General features: G+C 44.7%; 1 protein-coding gene across 2 annotated transcripts in view; it reads left to right on the forward strand.

Annotated features, from left to right (window-relative positions):
• Positions 1–19897, forward strand: part of fgf12a (fibroblast growth factor 12a) — a 178912-nt gene that overhangs the window by 45851 nt on the left and 113164 nt on the right. Inside the window, exon 2 of one of the 2 annotated variants that reach the window (XM_072254887.1) lies at positions 6104–6214. In XM_072254887.1, coding sequence (XP_072110988.1) covers positions 6104–6214 — 111 coding nt within the window. Of the gene's footprint in view, positions 1–6103; positions 6215–19897 lie in introns of those variants that run through there. The other variant, XR_011885636.1, reaches the window with a different exon arrangement.

Genomic DNA, 19897 nt, shown 5'->3' on the forward strand with positions numbered 1-19897 from the left:
ACTACTTTTGTTTTTGCCTTTTGTACTTGCTCATTGGTTAGTTGTCAGTCTTGCTTTTCAATGATTCTATTGTACTTCTTTACATTTACTGTGAATGCCTGTAAGGAAATTAATCTCTCGGTAGTATATGGTGACACATATACTTTGATAATAAATTTACTTTGAACTTTACCTTGTGGCACTTGCACTCAATCCCCCGACTAATGAAGGCCAACACGCCATACACCTTCTCAACAACCCTATCGACTTGTGTGGCATCTGAGCTGGCAGTTAAGGATGCAGAGGTGCAAGGCTCCTTAACCATAACAAGCAGGAAGGCGGCGCGGTTAAGTGAGTTTATTGTCATGTACAGTGACTGTAAGGTAGAGATACAAAGAAGAGCTTGTAGAAACATCACAGGCACACAGACAACACAAGGAACATCAATTATACATGAACTATATGACAGTGCAGAAAGAGATGGTGTAAAACAAGACATTAAAGCAAAAAGACACAGACAATTCCGTGGTTGTTCAAGGGGCGGTCTGTGGAGTTCAGTTGTGAACTAGGATAGGGTTGTGCAGCTCGGTTCAGAACCTGATGGTTTTTAAAAAAAAAAAGATTAGCTTTATTTGTCACATGTACGTGGAAGCATAGTGAAATATATCATCTGCAGTCGGAGCGTGTGCTGAGGGCAGCCTGCCAGTGTTGTCAACCTTCTGGCACCAACAGAGCATGCCAACAACTGTGTTGTTGTTCAGTCATTAGCCGAGTCTAACTCTCCGTGACCTCATGGACCGTAGGGTCCAGAGGGTTTTCATGGCAAGGTACAGAAGTAGGTCGCGAGGCCTTCCTTCCGCACAGTTACTGCTGCTGCCCGAGTTGGGACCCGGCTGGGTTTGAACTCACGACCATCTGCCTTGAAGTCCAGTGTTGATGTCACCACACCACCAACTGGCCAGCAACTTACTAATCCTTATGAGTGTGGGTGGAACCACAGAATTCGGAATGAGGTGTTACAATTGCAGAGAAAGTGGTGTGCAGGCAATCAATAAGGTGAAGGGCCACAGTGAGGACCACTGGGAGATCCAGACTCCATCTTATTGTACACACGGTCCACCAAGAGTGTGATAGCATTGGAGTAAAAGCTGTCCTTGAGCCTTGTTGTGCGTGCTTTCAGGCTTTTGTGTTTTCCGCCCAGTGGGAGAGGGGAGAAGAGAAAATATCTGGGAATGGGTGGGGTATTTAAAACCATTAGACCATAAGATATAGGAGCAGAATTAGGCCATTTGGCCCATCGAGTTTAATGTGGATAAATGTGAGGTTCTCCACTTTGGTGGTAAGAACAGGAAGGCAGATTATTATCTAAATGAAATCAAGTTTGGAAAAGGGGAAGTACAACGAGATCTAGGTGTTCTTGTACATCAGTGCAAGTACAGCAGGCAGTGAAGAAAGATAATGGCGTGCTGGCCTTCATAACAAGGGGAATTGAGTATTGGAGCAAAGAGATCCTTCTGCAGCTGTACAGGGCCCTGGTGAGACCACACCTGGAGTACTGTGTGCAGTTTTGGTCTCCAAATTTAAGGAAGGACATTCTTGCTATTGAGGGAGTGCAGTGTAGGTTCACAAGGTTAATTCCCAGGATGGCGGGACTGTCATATGTCGAAAGATTAGAGCAACTGGGCTTGTATACGCTGGAATTTAGAAGGCTGAGAGGGGATCTTATTGAAACATCCCTTCTTATTGAAGGGATTGGACACGCTGCAGGCAGGAAGCATGTTCTCGCTGATGGGTGAGTCCAGAACCAGAGGCCACAGTTTAAGAATAAGGGGTAGGCCATTTAGAACAGGGTTGAGGATAAACTTTTTAACCCAGAGAGTGGTGGATATATGGAATGCTCTGTCCCAGAAGACTGTGGAGGCCAAGTCTCTGGATGCTTTCTTAGAAAGAAATGGATAGAGCTCTTAAAGATAGCAGAATCAAAGGTTATGGGGATAAGGCAGGAACTGGATACTGATTGTGGGTGATCAGCCATGATCTCAGTGAATGGCGGTGCTGGCTCGAAGGGCCGAATGACCTACTCCTGCACCTATTATCTATTGTCTATTGTCTGCTCCACCATTTCATCATGGTTGATCCATTTCCCTCTCAGCCCCAATTTTCTGCCTTCTCCCCATGTCCCTTCTTGCCCTGATTAATCAAGAATCTTTCAACCTCTGTCTTAATATACCCAATGATTTAGCTTCCACAAATTCCATAGCAACGAATTCCATAGATTCACCATCCTCTGGCTAAAGGACTTCCTTCTCGTTTCTGTTTTAAATGGATATTCCTCTATTCTGAGGCTGTGTCTTCTGGTGTTAGAAACCCCCACCAAAGGAAACATCCTCCCCACATCCACTTTATCAAGGCCTTTCAACATTCGAAAGGTTTTGATGAGATTCCCCCCCCCCATATACTGAATTCCAGTGAGTACCAGCCCAGAGCCTTCAAAGACCCCTCACATTTATTTTGGTGACTCTTTTACCAAGCCAGTGAGAAGTGTAGACAGGTTCCATGGAGAGAGGTCTGGTTTCCGTGATGTGCTGAGCTGTGTCCACAGCTCTCTGCAGTTTCATGCCGTCATGTCATGCCAAACTGTGATGCATCCAGGTAGGATGCATTCTATGTTGCACCTGTAAAAGTTGGCAAGGGGAGTTGGGAACGTGTCGAGTTTCCTTAGCCTTCTGAAGAAGTAGTGCTTTCTTACCAAAGCATCTCTGCGGCTGGTCCAGGACAAATTGTTAATGGTACTTATAATCAGGAACTGGAACTTCTCAAGCAGAGAGGGGTTTGAATTTTTGAGCAGACATGGGACATCATGTGTTGTCCACCAACACATCACTTTTACACTTAGTAGCTGATTTATCAGATACACTTACTTGTTAATCAAATATCTAATCAGACAATTATGTGGCAAAATCTCAATGCATAAAATCATGTAGACCTGGTCAAGAGGCTCAGTTGTTGTTCAGGCCAAGTATCAGAATGGGGGAGAAATGTGATCTAAGTGACTTTGATTGTGGAATAATTGTTGGTGCCAGATGGGGTGGTTTGAGTATCTCAGAAACTGCTGATCTCTTGGGATTTTCACACACAAGTCTCTCGAGTTTAAGGAGAATGGTGTGAAAAACAAAAAAATAGCCAGTGAACAGCAGTTGTGTGGGTGAAAATGTCTTGTTAATGAGAGAGGTGAGAGGAGAATAGCCAGACTGGTTCAAACTGACAGGAAGGTGCCAGTAGCTCAAATAACCACACGTTACAACAGTGGTGTGCAGAAGAGCATCTCTGAACATACAACATATTGAACCTTGAAGAGGATGGAATACAGCAGCAGAAGGCTACGAGCAAACACTCAGTGGCCACAGAGCATATGTGCTTGTGCATCTGGGACTGACTTTTATCAGAACCCGGCTGTGCAGCCACGAATGCTGTCACCAGCCTGATTCTTCCCCCTCCCAATTAACCCTTCCCCCTTGCTCCAGATTATGTGACTCAAAGGCAGTGCGGAGGAACCTCACCTTTGAATGATCGCTGTCTACTCCTGGCCACATACACAGAGCTCTGTTTCCATACAATAAAAACAGGAAAAGCAGTTGGTCACGATTAAGACCCTTCATCAGAACTGGGAAGGAGGGGAATTGGAATCCGAGGAAACAATTTAAATTAAATTAGGTTTGTTCTTACACTCTCCCAGTTCTTTGACCTGAAACATTAGCTCTGTTTCGTCTTCCGCAGAGGCTGCCCAACCTCCCGATTGTTTCCCGCATTTTCAGTTTTTTTTTGTTTCAGGTTTTCAGCATCTGTGTCATGTACTAATGCAGTGTTTCTCTTCTTCTCTCTATTCCAAATTGACGGGCTGTCATGATGAGCAGTTTGTGCAGGTGAGTGAACTTTCCTTCTCTCTGATACAATGCATGTTTTTTTTCTCTCTGGGGGAGAGTGTCCGGTTGTGAGGTTAGATGTGGTATACTGACAAAGGTAGGGGCAAGTAGGACACCTAAAATGGAATTTAACGAGCTTAGGTCTGAACCTATGCGAGCTGATGATCTTTCATTTAAGCTTTGGAATTTATCACTAGTGTTCCACCTGCACGGAGGAGGGAGAAGTATGGAAAGAAACTGCTGTCCTCTAAGAAATCTCGTTTAACTTGCTGGTCTGTGTCACTATGCCACAAAGAGTGCAAAAAAAGTTAGGAGGGGGTGTTACTGGGGTTGGAGGCCATTTGGACAGATACATGGAAAAGAAAGGTTTCGAGCAGGAGTTCTCAACCTTTTTTATACCATGGACCTCTACCGTTAATCGGGGGGGGGGGGGGGGTCCATGGACCCCAAGTTGGCTGAGAGGGATATGGGTCAAACTCAAGCAAAGGCACCTAGCTCAGGCAGGCATAGACTAAATGAGCCAAATGGCCAGTGTCCACACCGTATTGCTGCAGGAGTCTATGAGGATCGCATCATTATGGGAAGGATGTGGAAGCTTTAGAGAGGGTGCGGAATGAGATTTACCAGGATGCTGGCAAGATTAGAGAGCATTTCTTATAAGGATAGGTTGAGCGAGTCAGGGCTTTTCTCCTTGCAGTGAAGGAGGATGAAAGGTGACTTGATAGAGGTGTTCAAGGTGACCAAAGGCAGATTTCCAGCGGACAGTCAGAGATGCTTCCCCCAGGGCAGAAATTGACATCACGAGGGGCATGATTTAAGTACAGGCGGGATGTCAGAGGAAGGTTTTTGCCGGGGGTGTTGGTAGAGGCAAATAAATGACAGACTTTTAAGAGACCCTTAGATAGACACATGGATGAAAAGTGGGAGGGAAGGGTTAGATTGATATTGGAGTGCGTTTAAAGGTAGGCACAACATATGGGCCAAAAGGCTTGTACTGTGCTGTAATATTCAATGTTCTAAGGAGTGGCTGGATAGTCTCAGATACTCTACGCTTCCCTGCAGCGTAGGAGGCTGAGAGATGACATTATATAGGGTTATACAGACACGGAGGGCATGGATAAGGTGAAGGGTCACAGTCTTTTCTCCAGAGCAGGGGCGGGGGGCAGGGGGTCTAAAAGTAGAGGTCATGGACTTAAAATTAGAGGGAAATGAATGAAGGAAGCTGAGAAGATGATGACACTTAAGAAGTATTTAAACATGCATGTGAATAAAAAAGGCTTTGAGGGATATGGGCCAAGCACAGATAAAGGGGACTAGCTCAATTATCAACAAGGTTAGCATGGATGAATTGGGCTGTAGGGCCTGTTTCCATGCCGATAGGGTGGTTAAAATGGCATACGGTGTTTCATTAGCCTGGGATTGGTTTCAGGAGCCACAAGGTAATGCCGCAGCTCTATGAAACGCTGATTACACTGGACTTGGAGTATTGTGGTCAGTTCTGGTCACCTCATTGTCAGAAGGTTGTGGAAGCTTTAGACAGGGTGCAGGGGAGATTTACCAGGATGCTGCCAGGATTGGAAAGCGTGTGTTGTGAGGGCAGGTTGAGTGAGCGAGGGCTTTTCTCTTTGGAGCCAAGGAGGAAGAGAGGCAACTTGATAGAAATGTACCAGATGATAAGACACATTGGAGTTTGGACAGCCATGAATTTTACCCATGGTGGCAATGGTCAATACCAGAGGGCCTAGTGTTCAGGTGATGGGAGGAATGTATGGGGGAGGTGTCAGAGGTAGGTCATTAACACAGAGAGTGGAGGATATGTGGAACACCATGCCTGGGGTGGTGGTGGAAGCAGATACGTCAGGGACAGTTAAGAGACCCTTAGATAGACTCATGAACGAAAGATAACCTGATAGATTAATCCCAGGGTAGTTACAATATTTCAAATATTTTATCAACTTTATTCAGGTTGCATGTAATTCTTGAGGGAAAAAAACCATTGCTTTATAAGTCTGAGGGCCTGGTACAAATGGATTGAAAGCAAGTTTTCCAAAGGAAGTGCTTGAAGAGGAAAACAAAAGAGGTTTTGGAGCTAATTGGAAAGTACTTTTGAAGAGCTAGTAGGAGCATGAGGGGCTGAATTCCCTTCTGACTGGTGTGATTCTCCATTGCTCATTCCTGTCCTTGTTTTTCTTTCCATGCAGACCCCCAGCTGAAAGGTATAGTGACGAGGTTGTTCAGTCAACAGGGTTTCTACCTACAGATGCAGCCAGATGGCACCATCAACGGGACAAAGGACGAGAACAGTAACTACAGTAAGTCGCCACGCTGTGCTCCCGTGCAGGCAGCAGGGCCTCTGACACGGGTGGTTGCATTTCAGTCTTTGAGGACCTGGACACACATTGAACTCCGTCACTGAAGGCTCTGGTATCTGTGGTTCCCTAAAGTGTGAGGAGTTGGAACTGGGTAGGATGGGGTCTTGAGTTAGTGGGAAGAGGAACAGGCCGGTGGGACAGAAGGGGTCTTCGCGAGTGGGATGGAAAAAGACCCCAGTGGGAAGGGAGAGGGGTTGATGAGCAGAAGTGGTCTTGGATGTGGGAAGTGCAAGGATCTTGTGGGCAGAAAGGGGTCTTGGGTTAATGGGAAGAGGGACAGGCTGGTGGGATAGAAATAAATCAGCCGTGATAGAACAGCGGAGTAACCTTGATGGGCCGAGTGGCCTAATTCTGCTCCTATGTCTTATGCTGCTACAGGTTGGGTTGGTCAGAGAAGGTCCAGGATGGGGCTTGTAGAGCAATTTTTGGTGGCGAGGACACCCTGTTTGGAATAAGGCTACGCTGGGCGCGCAGAGGGGCTGCATTTCAGATGAGTGACAGGGCGTAACGTTGACAGTTGAGCAAGGAAAGCATTCTTTGATGTGTTAAAATAGTGGCCTTGTTGCTTACCTCTCAGTGTGCCTCTGCTTCAGGAGTTTGGTTCGGCCATACAGCCTTTGGGAACTCCTGAGACCATGAAAGACATGGTGAATCAGCTTGTAAGAGTGTGTTCTTCCCCTCTCTCCCTCTGCTGCGACTCATTAATCAATCCCAGTGCCCGGATTCCTTTCATTGACCTGACACTTTTCCACTCTGCTTCACGCAGGAGTGGGGAAAGCTTTTCACAGCTGTTTTAAAATTTAAACCCTTTTGCCGTCAGTGAGAATTTATGTGAGCAGAGTCAGGATTAAACTTTGATGTGCAGAATCAGAGTCAAGTTTAATATCACTGGCTATGTCATGAAATTTGGTGTAATGCCACAGCAGTACTTTGTAGCATATAATAATAAACTGTAAATCAAATTGCAATGAGAAGTATATATATATATATATAATTAAATGAGCAGAGCGAAAAGAGAGCAGATAAAATTGGTCGTGTTCATGGGTTCATTGTCCATTCAGGAATCTGATGGTGGGGGGAGAAGCTGCTCCTGAAACATTGAGTGTGTATATTCAGACTCCTGTACCTCTTGATGGTATGGGGTGTCAGGGAGGGGTAGCACCTCTGGTGGGGGAACATGTCGAGTCCTTTTCAGGGTGGTTGGTCCACCTTTGGTCCCCACCTGGCACTCAGCTCTCACCTGTGGCTCCCCGTAGCTATTTGCATGTGACAGTGGCCACACCCCGGGCAACGGCTTCGACAAGCCGGCTAAGCCAGGTGAGGGTAGCGGACGGGTCTCAAACCCTCGGTGAGATAGGGAGTTGTCTATCCCAGCATGTGAAGACAAACTCCGGCGGATTGAGCGGACGAGACCCATGGAAGGTCCAACGGTCAAGAAGGTGGTCTCTGCAAGCGTCGTGGAACGTGTAGAGCAGGACAAGACACAGAAGACGTCCTGGTCATCCACTGCGCCTAGTCCCATCTCCAGCCGTCTAGACTCTGTCTTGCCACTGGATTCAGATGGGAATTGGGAAGAGAGAGTGAGGCTGACGCTGCGCAACTCTCCCTCACTTAAATCCAAATCACGCGCTAGTCTCGACACCATCATAATGGTAACACACATAAAAGTTGCTGGTGAACGCAGCAGGCCAGGCAGCACCTCTTCCTAGAGATGCTGCCTGGCCTGCTGTGTTCACCAGCAACTTTTATGTGTGTTGCCTGAATTTCCAGCATCTGCAGAATTCCTGTTGTTACCATTATAATGGTGTCGAGGTCCTCATCGACATCAATGATGGACGAACAACATCTCTTGATGGTAACAATGAGAAGAGGGCATGTCTTGGGTAATGGGGCTCCTTAATGATTGGTGCCACCTTTCAGAGGCATCACTTTTTGAAGATGTCCTCGATGCTACGGACAAGGGAAAATCTGCAGATGCTGGAAATCCCAGAGGGACCCGCTACTATAGCCATGTATCTTTTCTGGGAACATGTCTTCGCCACCAACTTAAACCACACGGTTTCCAGATTCACTTCAGTGCCTCCACACCTGACCTCACCATTTCCTATCCTGTTTCCCTCTCTCCTTGCCCATCCATCGCCTCCCTGTGGTGCTCCCCCCTTTTCTTCTTTCTTCCGTAGTCTTCTGTCTCTTTCACCAATCAACTTCCCAGTTGTTTACTTCCTCCCTCCCCCTCCAAGTTTCACCTGTCGCCTGGCGTTTCTCTCTCCCCTGCCCCACCTTTCAAACCTGCTCCTCAGCTTTTTCTCTCCAGTCCTGCTGAAGGGTCTCGGGCCGAAATGTCGATTGTACGTTTTTCCATAGGTGCTGCCTGTCCTGCTGAGTTCCTCCAGCATTCGGTGTGTGTTGCTCAATGCTACGGACCTTAGTAAAACTGGCTGATAATGATAATAAAACTCGCTGAGTTTGTAACCTCCTGCAGCTGTTTCCGATCCTGTACAGTGAGTCCTTCATACTAGACTGTAATGCACCCAATTAGATTGCTTTCTATGGTACATCTGTAGAAATATGCGAGAGTATTTGGTGACGGACCAAGTAATGAATCACTTTTACCATTTTGTGGTTTTTACTTTCACTCTTATTGTGTTAAAGGATTGAAACAGGTTTTGTAAGGAAGTGTAAGTATCCAGCTCAGCGACCATCACTGCTGTGGGCAGCAGCGAGTGAAGGAACAGAGGGATTTGGACCATGCATCCCTCAAAATTATCACCTCAGGTGTTAAGGGTTTTTAAGAAGGTATATAGTGTGTTGGCCTTCAGTGGTCAGTGGATTAAGTTCACGAGCCGAAGGTAATGTCGCAGCCCTATAAAACCCTGGTTAGACCACACTTGGAGTATTGTGTTCAGTTCCAGTCACCTCATTATAGGAAGGTTGTAGAAGTTTTAGAGAAGATGCAGAGGAGATTTGCCAGGATGCTGGTGGGATTAGAGAGCATGTTGTATGAGCGCAAACAACAGGAATTCTGCAGATGCTGGAAATTCAAGCAACACACATAGAAGTTGCTGGTGAACGCAGCAGGCCAGGCAGCATCTCTAGGAAGAGGTGCAGTCGACGTTTCGGGCCGAGACCCTTCGTCTTGGCCTGAAACGTCGACTGCACCTCTTCCTAGAGATGCTGCCTGGCCTGCTGCATTCACCAGCAACTTTGATGTTGTATGAGGATAGGTTGAGCAAGCTTGCGGTTTTCTCTTTGAAGCGAAGGAGAATGAGATGGAGACTTGATAGAGGTGTACAACATGATAAGAGGCATAGATAGAGTCGACAGCCAGAGGCATTTGCCCAGGCAGAAAATGGCTAATACGGGAGGGCATCATTTTAAGGTGATTGATGGAAAATATGGGGGTGAGGGGGGTAATATCTGAGGTAGGTTTTTACACAGAGTGGTGGGTACCTGGAATGCACTGACACAGGTGATGAAGAACGGCCCTGGAGGTGGGAAGGGTTAGAACGATCTCCATCATCATCGTTATGTGCCATGCCATATGACATCATCATTAAGTGCCACATCATATGACGCAGTGATCGTGGTCTTTGACTATGATTGTCTTGGCAAATTTTTTCTGCAGAAGTGGTTTGCAATTGCCTTCTTCTGGGCAGTGTCTTTACAAGACAAGTGACCCCAGCCATTATCAATACTCTTCAGCTGCTGATACAACATTATTGTACATTATTGCACATTGGTTTAATTATTATTGTGTATATTATTATTCCATACCTCATTATTAAGTCTGCTCACTGCTAAATGTGTTTTTAAGTGTTGCTGCTGTAACAAAAGAATTTCCCACTTGGGATCAATAAATTACTTAATTATCCTTCAGCTGCTGTTCCCATGGTTTCATGTGACCCTGACCCGCAGGGGTGGGTGGTAAAGGGTAGCTAGGCAGGTGCTACATCTTGCCCAGTGGTGACCTGTAAGCCAGCGTAGGGAAGGAGCACCTTATACCTCCTTTGGTAGAGACGTATCTCCACCTCTTAAGATTGATCTTAAAATAGATTAAAAGGTCAGCACAATATTGTGGGCCGAAGGCCTTGTACTGTGCTGTAATGTTGTATATTCTATGCTTGGTGACTTGCTTATCCCCACCGCTCTCTCTGATCTGTCATGTTGTCCATCATGAATGGAAATTTCACCAACTAAGAATTGGTTCTGCTGAATCTTTTGTCTTTGTTCTCATTAAATCAAAACTCAAGTCCCACACTCCATCTCTCTATGTTATCATCATTAACCGTGGCACCCTGTTCTGTTGTGTTCTTTATACGTACTGTGGGTTACTAAGAACAAACCATATTCTGGAAGAATAGAACTAGAACTTTTACTTACGACAGCAAACAGCAACCACGTTTTCACCATACAAGTTTCTAGATCATTCTCTCATTTCTGCGCATGCTCCAAACTCTGTCCAATCACGTTCTTACATGTGACACATGATATCACCACATCTTCCTTAAAAAGAAAAACAATTAGCAACAGAACAAATGCATAATTTAACATGTCTCTATCAGTCTCTCTGGGGGTTTACAAACACGAGTTGACCACTGAGTGGTTCACACAGTTCTTGTGTTTCGTTGTTGTTATCATGTTTCGTCTGGTCTGCATCAGATAACTGAAACTCTGAAGTTGGCTCTTTCTTGAGGTCTTTGAGAAGAAATTGCAATTCATTCATTAACAGTGTAATCTCTTTTTTATGCTGAGACTTCATCATTTCAATAAAACTTCTCAATTCCTTCACTTGTGCTTTCATTTCTTCAGTTGGATCCTGATTCTTGACACTCTTTGGCTTCAGATCCATATTGTACTGTACTGGCAAGTTTGGCCTCTGTCCACTGTATTCTGACTCTGTATCACTGTCCAGGATTAAGACTCTTTTTACCAAATTCAGTCTCTCACAGGCAGATAAACCCAGTATTGACTGTACATTTTTTGGCACGACCACAAATGAAAGCGTGTGTACCATATTTTTGTGATACTTTTGCCACACATGTTCCTTTAACTGGAATGTCTGCACCTGAATACCCAGTCACTTTTATATTTGTCATATGTAACCTTGGTCTAGGCTTTAATGCATTGAACTCAGATTCTGCAAGAACATTTACTTGTGCTCCAGTATTAAGTTTAAACAGGATATTGTTTTGATTCACTTGCAATGGAATAGTCCAGTCATTCTTACTTTGTTTGTTTTCACAAAGCACATCTATATAAAACTCCTCAAGTTCATTTTCAAGCCCTGCATTTACTTGTTTTATTTTCTTTCTACTTCTGCAACAGTGTGAAAAATGATTACTCTTACCACAGTCGTTGCACATTTTCTGATGCACTGGACACTTTTTTGGTAGGTACTGCCACCCACAGCAATCACATAATCTTTTTCTTTCAGATGACGTCTTGCTCTCTGTTGGTTTCGTTGTCGCTTCATTATTTTTTCTAATATGTCCGCGCTTTACAGCATCTGCGCAGCTCTCAAAGAAAAGCCTTTTTGCCTGTGACATCACAGTTTCCGAAGTTTTGCACAGCCTCAAAGCTTTTCCCAGGTCGATGTCTTGTTCTCTTAACAGTCTTTCTTGTAGACCATTATTCAAAATGCCACAAACAATTCTGTCTTTAATGAAAGAGTCTGTGAGCTCTGCAAACTCACAGGTTTTACTGTGGTGTCTCAACTCCATAACAAGTTGATCAATCGTTTGACCAGGTCTCTGCCGACATTTGAAAAATTTGTACCGTTCATACGTCACATTGCGCTCCGGTATACAAAATGTGTCAAATTTGTCCATTATCGCTTTTAGATTCAAATTATCTCCATTTTCAGAAGTAAAATGGTTATATACCTCAACTGCGTCATCACCCATTATGTGGAGTAGAATTGCAGCTTTTGTTTTTTCTGTTTTATTATCTGCTCCGATCGCCGATAAATAAACTTCAAAACGCAGTTTAGATCTTTTCCAGTTTTCAGCTATGTTTCCAGTCAGCTGAAGTATTGATGGGGGTTGCAAAACTTCCATTTTTAAAGCTGTTAGCAAACAACGAAAAAGTTCGTGCTCTTTTTTTTTTGATTATCTTCGCTTCTCCCGTGTTAGCAGGACGTATTATTCTTCCAGACCGACTTCTGACACCACATTGTGTTCTTTATACGTACCGTGGGTTACTAAGAATAAACCATATTCTGGAAGAATAGAACTAGAACTTTTATTTACAACAGCAAACAGTAACCACGTTTTTAACATACAAGTTTCTAGATCATTCTCTCATTTCTGCGCATGCTCCGATCTCTGTCCAATCACATTCTGACACGTGACACATGATAACACCACATGTTCGACCTGGAACACAGCACAGGAACAGGACCTTTGGCCCTCATTGGCATGCTAAACTTATTTAACTAGTAATTAAATGCGTAAATAAGCTAATCCCTTCTGCCAACACAACGTACAGGAACTTGTCTGTCTGTTCCCTGCACATTCATGTGCGTGTTTTAAGAGCCTCTGGAACACCTCTGTCATATCCGCCTCCACCTCCACCACCAGCCCAGGCAGTGTGTTCCAGGCACCCACCACTCTCTGTGTTTTAAAAAAAATACTTGCCCCACACATCTCCTTTGAACTTACCCCCTCTCACCTAAAATACATCCCTCCTAGTATTATATATTTCAGTCCTGTGAAAAAGATAGTGTCTGGTTACTCTATGCCTCTCATAATCTTTTAAAACTCTATCAGGTCCCTGCTCCTCCAGTTAAAAAAATCCAAATCTGTCCAGCCTTTGCTTGTGACTCAAGCTGTCTAATCCAGGCAGTGTCTTGGTAAACCTCTTCTGCCCCCTCTCCAAAACACCTGCATCCTCGCTATGGACGACCAGAAATAGGTGAATTACTCCAGATGTGGCTCTAGATCAGGAGTTCCCAACCTGGGGTACACGGACTTCTTGCCTATGACGGTATTGGTCCATGGCATAAAGAAGTTTGGGAACCCCTGCTTTAGATGTATGTTTAACCACAAACCATGCCACCAGCATGACCCCCAAGATGCATCTCGCCTCTTGCTGAAACCTTTACCAATGTTGACCTTACTTCTTATATTTGTCACACCACCACCATCCAGCTCAGTCTGCCACCCCTCCAAAAGCTGAAGTTCAGAATCAAGGATTATTATCACTGACAATATGTTGTGAAATTTGGCATATCCTGCGGCAACAGTACTGTGCAATCCTGAAAAAATAACACGTTACAATAAGAATATTTTAAAACACTAAACTAGTGCAAAAAGTGAGCAAAATGGTGAGGTAGAGTTCATGAAATCTAATGGCAGAAGAGAAGAAGCTGTTCCTGAAACATTGAGTGTGTGTCTTCAGGCTCCTGTACCTCCGTCCTTGATGCTGGAGAGGTAGGTGGCCATGATGGAGTTGGCCTCCTGCTTGATCTGATCCTGTGCGGTGGAGATGCAACCACTCAGATTGCTCTCCAGGGTACATCTGTAGAAATTTTCTCATCTCTAGTGACATACCAAATCTCCTCAAATGCCTAATGAAAGATAGGCATGAAATACAACGAACAAACCCTTCAATCGTGTAAAATTTGACTTGTTTGTGTGAATGCTCTGTTGAAATTGCAGGTCATGTCGTATCTTCCCCTTACTGACAAATCCCTGGTCATCCCTGTCAGTAGGGATGTCAGAACGTAAGTGAAGAGTTTGGCAGTCTGGAAACTGCAGAACTCACCGCTAGAAATGAATCATTGCAATTAGCCTTTAGTTTCATGTTGGGAGAGGAAATGTTGAAATAAAAATTGCAATTGCTCAGAATTTGTAGGAAACAATCAAGGATAGAGAGGACGGAACAATTTACTCTTTCATGTCAGATTGAGAAATGTGTTTATTTTTGTGACATGTACCAGGAACAGTGAAAAACTTCCTTTTGCATACTGTCTGTACAGATCATTTCATTATTACGATGAATTAAGGTAAAAACTACCGGATAAAAACAAAATAACAGAATAAAGTGTTATAGTTAAGAGGAAGTGTGCAGTGCAGGCAGCAATAAGGTTGTAATGAGGTACATTTTGAGGTCAGGAGTCCATCTTCTTATACTAGGGGACATTCAGTAGTCATATAAAACTGGAGAGAAGCTGTTTCAGGCACCCACCACTCTGTGTAAATCAGCTTGCCTTATAAATCTCCAATAAACTGTCCCCCTCTGACCTTAAAATAATTCCATCATGTTTCATCAAGGACCCTGACCGTCCAGGTCATGCTCTTTTCTCACTGCTACCAGCAGGAAACAGGTACAGGAGCCTCGGGAACAGTTATTACCCCTCAACCATCAGGTCCCTGAACCAGAGGAATAACTTCACTCACCCCAGCACTGAAATGTTCTCACAGCCTATGGACTCACTTACAGGGACTCATCACCTGATGTTCTTGATATTTATTGCTTATTTACTTATTATTATTGTGTTTTTCTTTTTGTATTTGTACAGTTTGCTGTCTTTTGCGCGTTGTCTGTCTTGTTTGCAGTTTTTCATCGATTCTTTTTTTTTGTATTTACTGTGAACGCCTGCAAGAAAAATGAATCTCGGTATAGTAGATAGTGATATATATGTATTTTGATAATAAATTTACTTTTATCTTTGAACTCTAATATTTCACTTTTGTACTCTGGGGAAATTGTATTGAGCAGGATAAGAAAGCTTGTTGTAATGAGCAGGATAAGAAAGCTTGTGTATCGCTCCACTCTGATCAGTGTCAGAATCAGAACTGGGTTAACACAACCAAAGTTCAAAGGAAGCACATCAAGTGGCTATGTAGGCTGCCTGACCAACAATGCTGCATAGTGCCAGTGCCACCTTGAAGCCAGACTCAGGTGTATCAGCATTGATGTATCTTGTGAAGTTCATTGTTTTCCAGCAGCAGTACAGTATAATAAAACGTTATTATAAATTACAATAAGAGTTATAAAAAAAAATTAAAAAGTAGTGCAAAAAAGAGAGCAAAAACAGTCATGTAGTGTTCATGGGTTCATGGTCCATTCAGAAATCCGATGGCAAAGTGGAAGAAGCTGTTTCTGAAACATTGAGTGTGTGTCTTCTGGCTCCTGGATCTCGTCTGGATGGTAGCAATGAGAAGAGAGCATGTCCTGGGTGCTGGGGCTCCTTAGAGAAGGCTATGCTACTTTTTGAGGCATTTCCTCTTCAAGATATGCTTGATGCTGGGGACGGTTGTTTCTAGGATGGAGCTGGCTGAGCTTGCAACTTTCTGCAGCTCTTTCCGATGCTGTGCGGTTGCCCTCCACACCAGACACGACGCAACCAGTTAGAATTTCTATACCTATCGAAATTTGCCAGACTCGTTGGTGACATGCTAAAGCAGTATATCCGCTATTGTGCAAGTTTGTAATTGCATCAATATGTTGAACCCTGGATAAATCTGAGCTATCTTTCTCTCTCTCTCCCCCCCTCCCCCTCCCCCTCCCTCTCTCCCCTCCCTCTCTCCCCCTCCCTCCTCCCCCTCCCTCTCTCCCCCTCTCTCTCTCCCCCCCCTCTCTACCCCTCTCTACCCCTCCCTCCCCTCTCCCTCTCCCTCTCTCCCTCCCGTCCCCCTCCCCCTCTCCCCCTTCCCTCCCCCCTCTCCCCTCCCTGCCCCCTCCCTTCTCCCTCTCCCCCTCCCCCTCCCCTCTCCCCATCTCCCCCTCTCCCCCTTCCCCTCCCCTCCCCCCTTTCCCCTCTTCCCATCTCTCTCCCTCTCCCTCCCCCTCCCCCCTCTCCCCGTCTCTCTCCCTCTCCCCCTCCCTACCCCTCCCCTCTCCCCTCTCCCTCCCCCCTCCCCTCTCCCCTCTCCCCATCTCTCCCTCTCCCTCTCCCCCTCTCCCTCTCCCCTCCCTCTCCCCTCTCCCTCTCCCCTCTCCCTCTCCCCCTCTCCCTCTCCTCCTCCCCCTCTCCCCTCTCCTCTCCCCATCTCCCCTCCCCCTCTCCCCCCTCCCTCCCCCCTCTCCCCCCTCCCCGTCTCTCTCCCTCTCCTGTGCATGACCAAATAAATAGGCTGTTCCTCACCCTACGCCCACAGTTGTCAATCTCTGCCCACTGCTCCTTGATCCATCTGCTAATTGGAAAAGTTCCATCTGTTTGTCATGTCCTAACCTTGTACACTTCTGTCAAAAATAAAATGGAATATTTTGGGAATGCACAGGAAAATCAGGCAGTCATTTTCAAGTTCAAGATTCAAAATAGTTTAACGTCATTTCTGGTGCACAAGTCTAAAAGACCACAAAACAATGGTTACCCTGGATCCAGTGCGGCACAGAAAGGCAGAGCTTTGTGTAGATGCGCTCAGTGGTGGGGAAGGTTTTACCCGTCATGGACTGGACCATATCCACAACATTTTGTAGGATTTTCCATTCAAGGACATTGGTGCTTCAGTATACTTTCCACCATGCATCGATAGAAGTTCACCAAAGTTTTAGATGTCATGCCAAATCTTTGTAAATTCCACAAACAGAATTAATATTTCAGGTTGAAGACTATTCGACTGTATTTAAATTTTGATGAGAGCAAAGCTCTGCTTCTGTCTCAACTGATGCTGCCTGACATGCTAAATATTTCCAGTAAATTTTATTTCAGATTTTCTGTCTCTGTGGTATTTTGCTAATGAACTTTCTGTTTAGAATCTGAATCGGGTTTAATATCTCTAGCAATATATACTACGTGAGTACTCTATAAATTTCAAGAAGAAATATATATATATATATATAAAATAAAATAAAATAAAATCTATAGTACAAAAAGAGGGGGGAAATCTTTTAAATCTTCCCACTGCATTTCATACCCTAAGACAGGAGCAGAATTAGGCCATTTAGCCCATCAAATCAGCTCCACCATTCGATTGTGGCTGATTTATTATCCCTTTCAAACCTATTCTCCTGCCTTCTCCCTGTAACCTTTGACACTCTTACTGATCAAAAACCTTACTTTATACTTTATTGTCGGCAAACAGTTGGTACTGGAATGTACAATCATCACAGCGATATTTGATTCTGTGCTTCCTACTCCCTAGATTACAAATACTAAATATTAAAAATAGTTAAAATTAGTAAATATTAAAAATTTAAATTATAAATCATAAACAGAAAATAGAAAAATGGAAAGTAAGGTAGTGCAAAAAAACCGAGAGGCAGGTCCGGATATTTGGAGGGTACGGCCCAGATCTGGGTCAGGATCCGTTCAGCAGTCTTATCACAGTTGGAAAGAAGCTGTTCCCAATCTGGCCGTATGAGTCTTCAAGCTCCTGAACCTTCTCCTGGAGAGAAGAGGGACGAAAAGTGTGTTGGCTGGGTGGGTCGTGTCCTTGATTATCCTGGCAGCACTGCTCCGACATCGTGCGGTGTAAAGTGAGTCCATGGACGGAAGATTGGTTGTGTGATGTGCTGGGCTGGGCTGTGTTCACGATCTTCTGCAGCTTCTTTCAGTCTTGGACAGGACAACTTCCATACCAGGTTGTGATGCACCCTAGAAGAATGCTTCTACGGTGCATCTATAAACATTAGTGAGGGTTTTAGGGGACAGTCTCAACTCAATCTCAACTTTAAATACACCCAATGACTTGGCCTCCACAGCCGTCTGTGGCAATGGATTCCACAGACTCACCATCCTCTGGTTAAAGATAAATCTTAAAGATGGGCTTTATATGTCACATGTACTGTGCATGGAAACATACAGTGAAATGCAATGTTTGTGTCAACGACCAACACAGTTGGAGTGCAGCCTGAAAGTGTCACCACTCTCTTCCAGTGCCAACAAAGCCTGTCCCAGCGTACTAACCCTAACCCATACATCCTTTGTGATGTGGGAGGAAACTGGAAGAAACTCACGTGGTCATGGGGAGAACATACAAACAGCAGCCGGAATAGATTCTGGGTCGCTGGTCGCTGGTGCTAACCGCTGTGCTACCCTGCAGCTCCTTTCCTTCAGAGAATTTTTGGAAACATAGAAAACCTACAGCACAATACAGGCCCTTCGGCCCACAAAGCTGTGCCGAACATGTCCTTACCTAGAAATTACCCAGGGTTACCCATAGCCCTCTATTTTTCTAAGCTCCATGTACCTATCCAGAGTCTCTAAAAGACCCCATCGTATCCACCTCCACCACTGTCGCCGGCAGCCCATTCCACGCACTCACCACTCTCTATGTAAAAAAAAAACTTACCCCTGACATCTCCTGTACCTACCTTCAAAGGTATAGAAATCATTCATGTAATTCCTTTCTGTATCCTCTTGGGACCTTAAAATTCTTCCCAAAGTATGGGGACCACCTTGACGTACTGCTGCAGTGGTGACCTGATTGGTGTATCAGAAGGTGAAGGGATTTGATTAGAATAAGTTCAAAAAGAATGTCTCTTCTGTATAGGACATGAAATGAGTCGGTGGTGAGGAAGGCAAATGCAATGCTGTCATTCATTTTGAGTGGACTAGAATATAAAAGTAAGGATGTAAAGCTGAGGCTTTATAAGGCATTGGTCAGACCACACTTAGAGTATTGTGAGCAGGTTTGGGCTCCTTGTCTAACAAAAGATGTGCTGGTATTGGAAGGGGTCCAGGGGAGGTTCATGAGAATGAAATCAGAAATGAAAGGGTTAACATATGAGGACCATTTCATGGCTCTGGGCCCATACTTGCTGGAGTTGAAAAGAATGCAGGGCTTCTCAATGAAAGCTATTAAATATTGAAAGGCCAAGATGTAGTGGATGTGGAGAGGATGTTTGCTATGGTGGGAGTGTCTAGGGCCAGGGGGCACAGCCTCAGAATAGAGGGATGTCTGTTTAGAACAGATATGAGCAGGAACTTGTTTAGCCAGAGAGTGGTGAATCTGATTAGTTACAGGAGAAGACAGGAGGATGCAGTTGAGAGAGATAATAAAGCTGGAAGAGACTTGATGGACTGAATGTCCGAATTCTGCCCTTATATCTTATGTTCTAACAATGGTGTAAGACGTGAAAAGAGGTATTCATGGCCTTCATCTGTCTATCAGGGTGGTGTAGGGTAATAGAGCACGGATACAGCCTGGGCCCATGCCGACCAATATTCCAATATATCCTGGTCCCATTTTCCCACATTTGACATGCGGTCCTCTAAACCTTTCCTATCCGTGTACCAGCTCAACTCCCTTTTAAATGTTGTTAATGTATCTGCCTCAGCCACTTCTCTTAACAGCTCATTCCAGAAAAAGATCCCTCGCTGGGTGAAAAAGTTGCCCATCAGGTTCCTACTGAATCTCTCCCCTCTCATCTTAAACCTCTCATTCTTGATTCCCGAGCCCTGGGGGAAAGGACTGTGTGAATTCACCTGACCTATGCCCCACTGTCAGAACGTTCAGATATGGTTTGGGTGTAGAGACACAGAAGTGGGTCGACAGTTCACAGACCTTAATGCAAACTTTGCAGGATTTTAAATGAATGGAAAAAAAAATAAACACTAGGTCTACAGGGCTTTCACTAAAACTCTCAAATGGAAAGTTAAATGCCAACACCTTGACTGAAAGCAATATCTAATACTAAATGAAAAGCACTCCTTTCCAGCATCAGTCAAAATGG

Source organism: Mobula birostris, chromosome 4 (genome assembly GCF_030028105.1).
Source record: "Mobula birostris isolate sMobBir1 chromosome 4, sMobBir1.hap1, whole genome shotgun sequence".
Classification (NCBI taxonomy): domain Eukaryota; kingdom Metazoa; phylum Chordata; class Chondrichthyes; order Myliobatiformes; family Myliobatidae; genus Mobula; species Mobula birostris.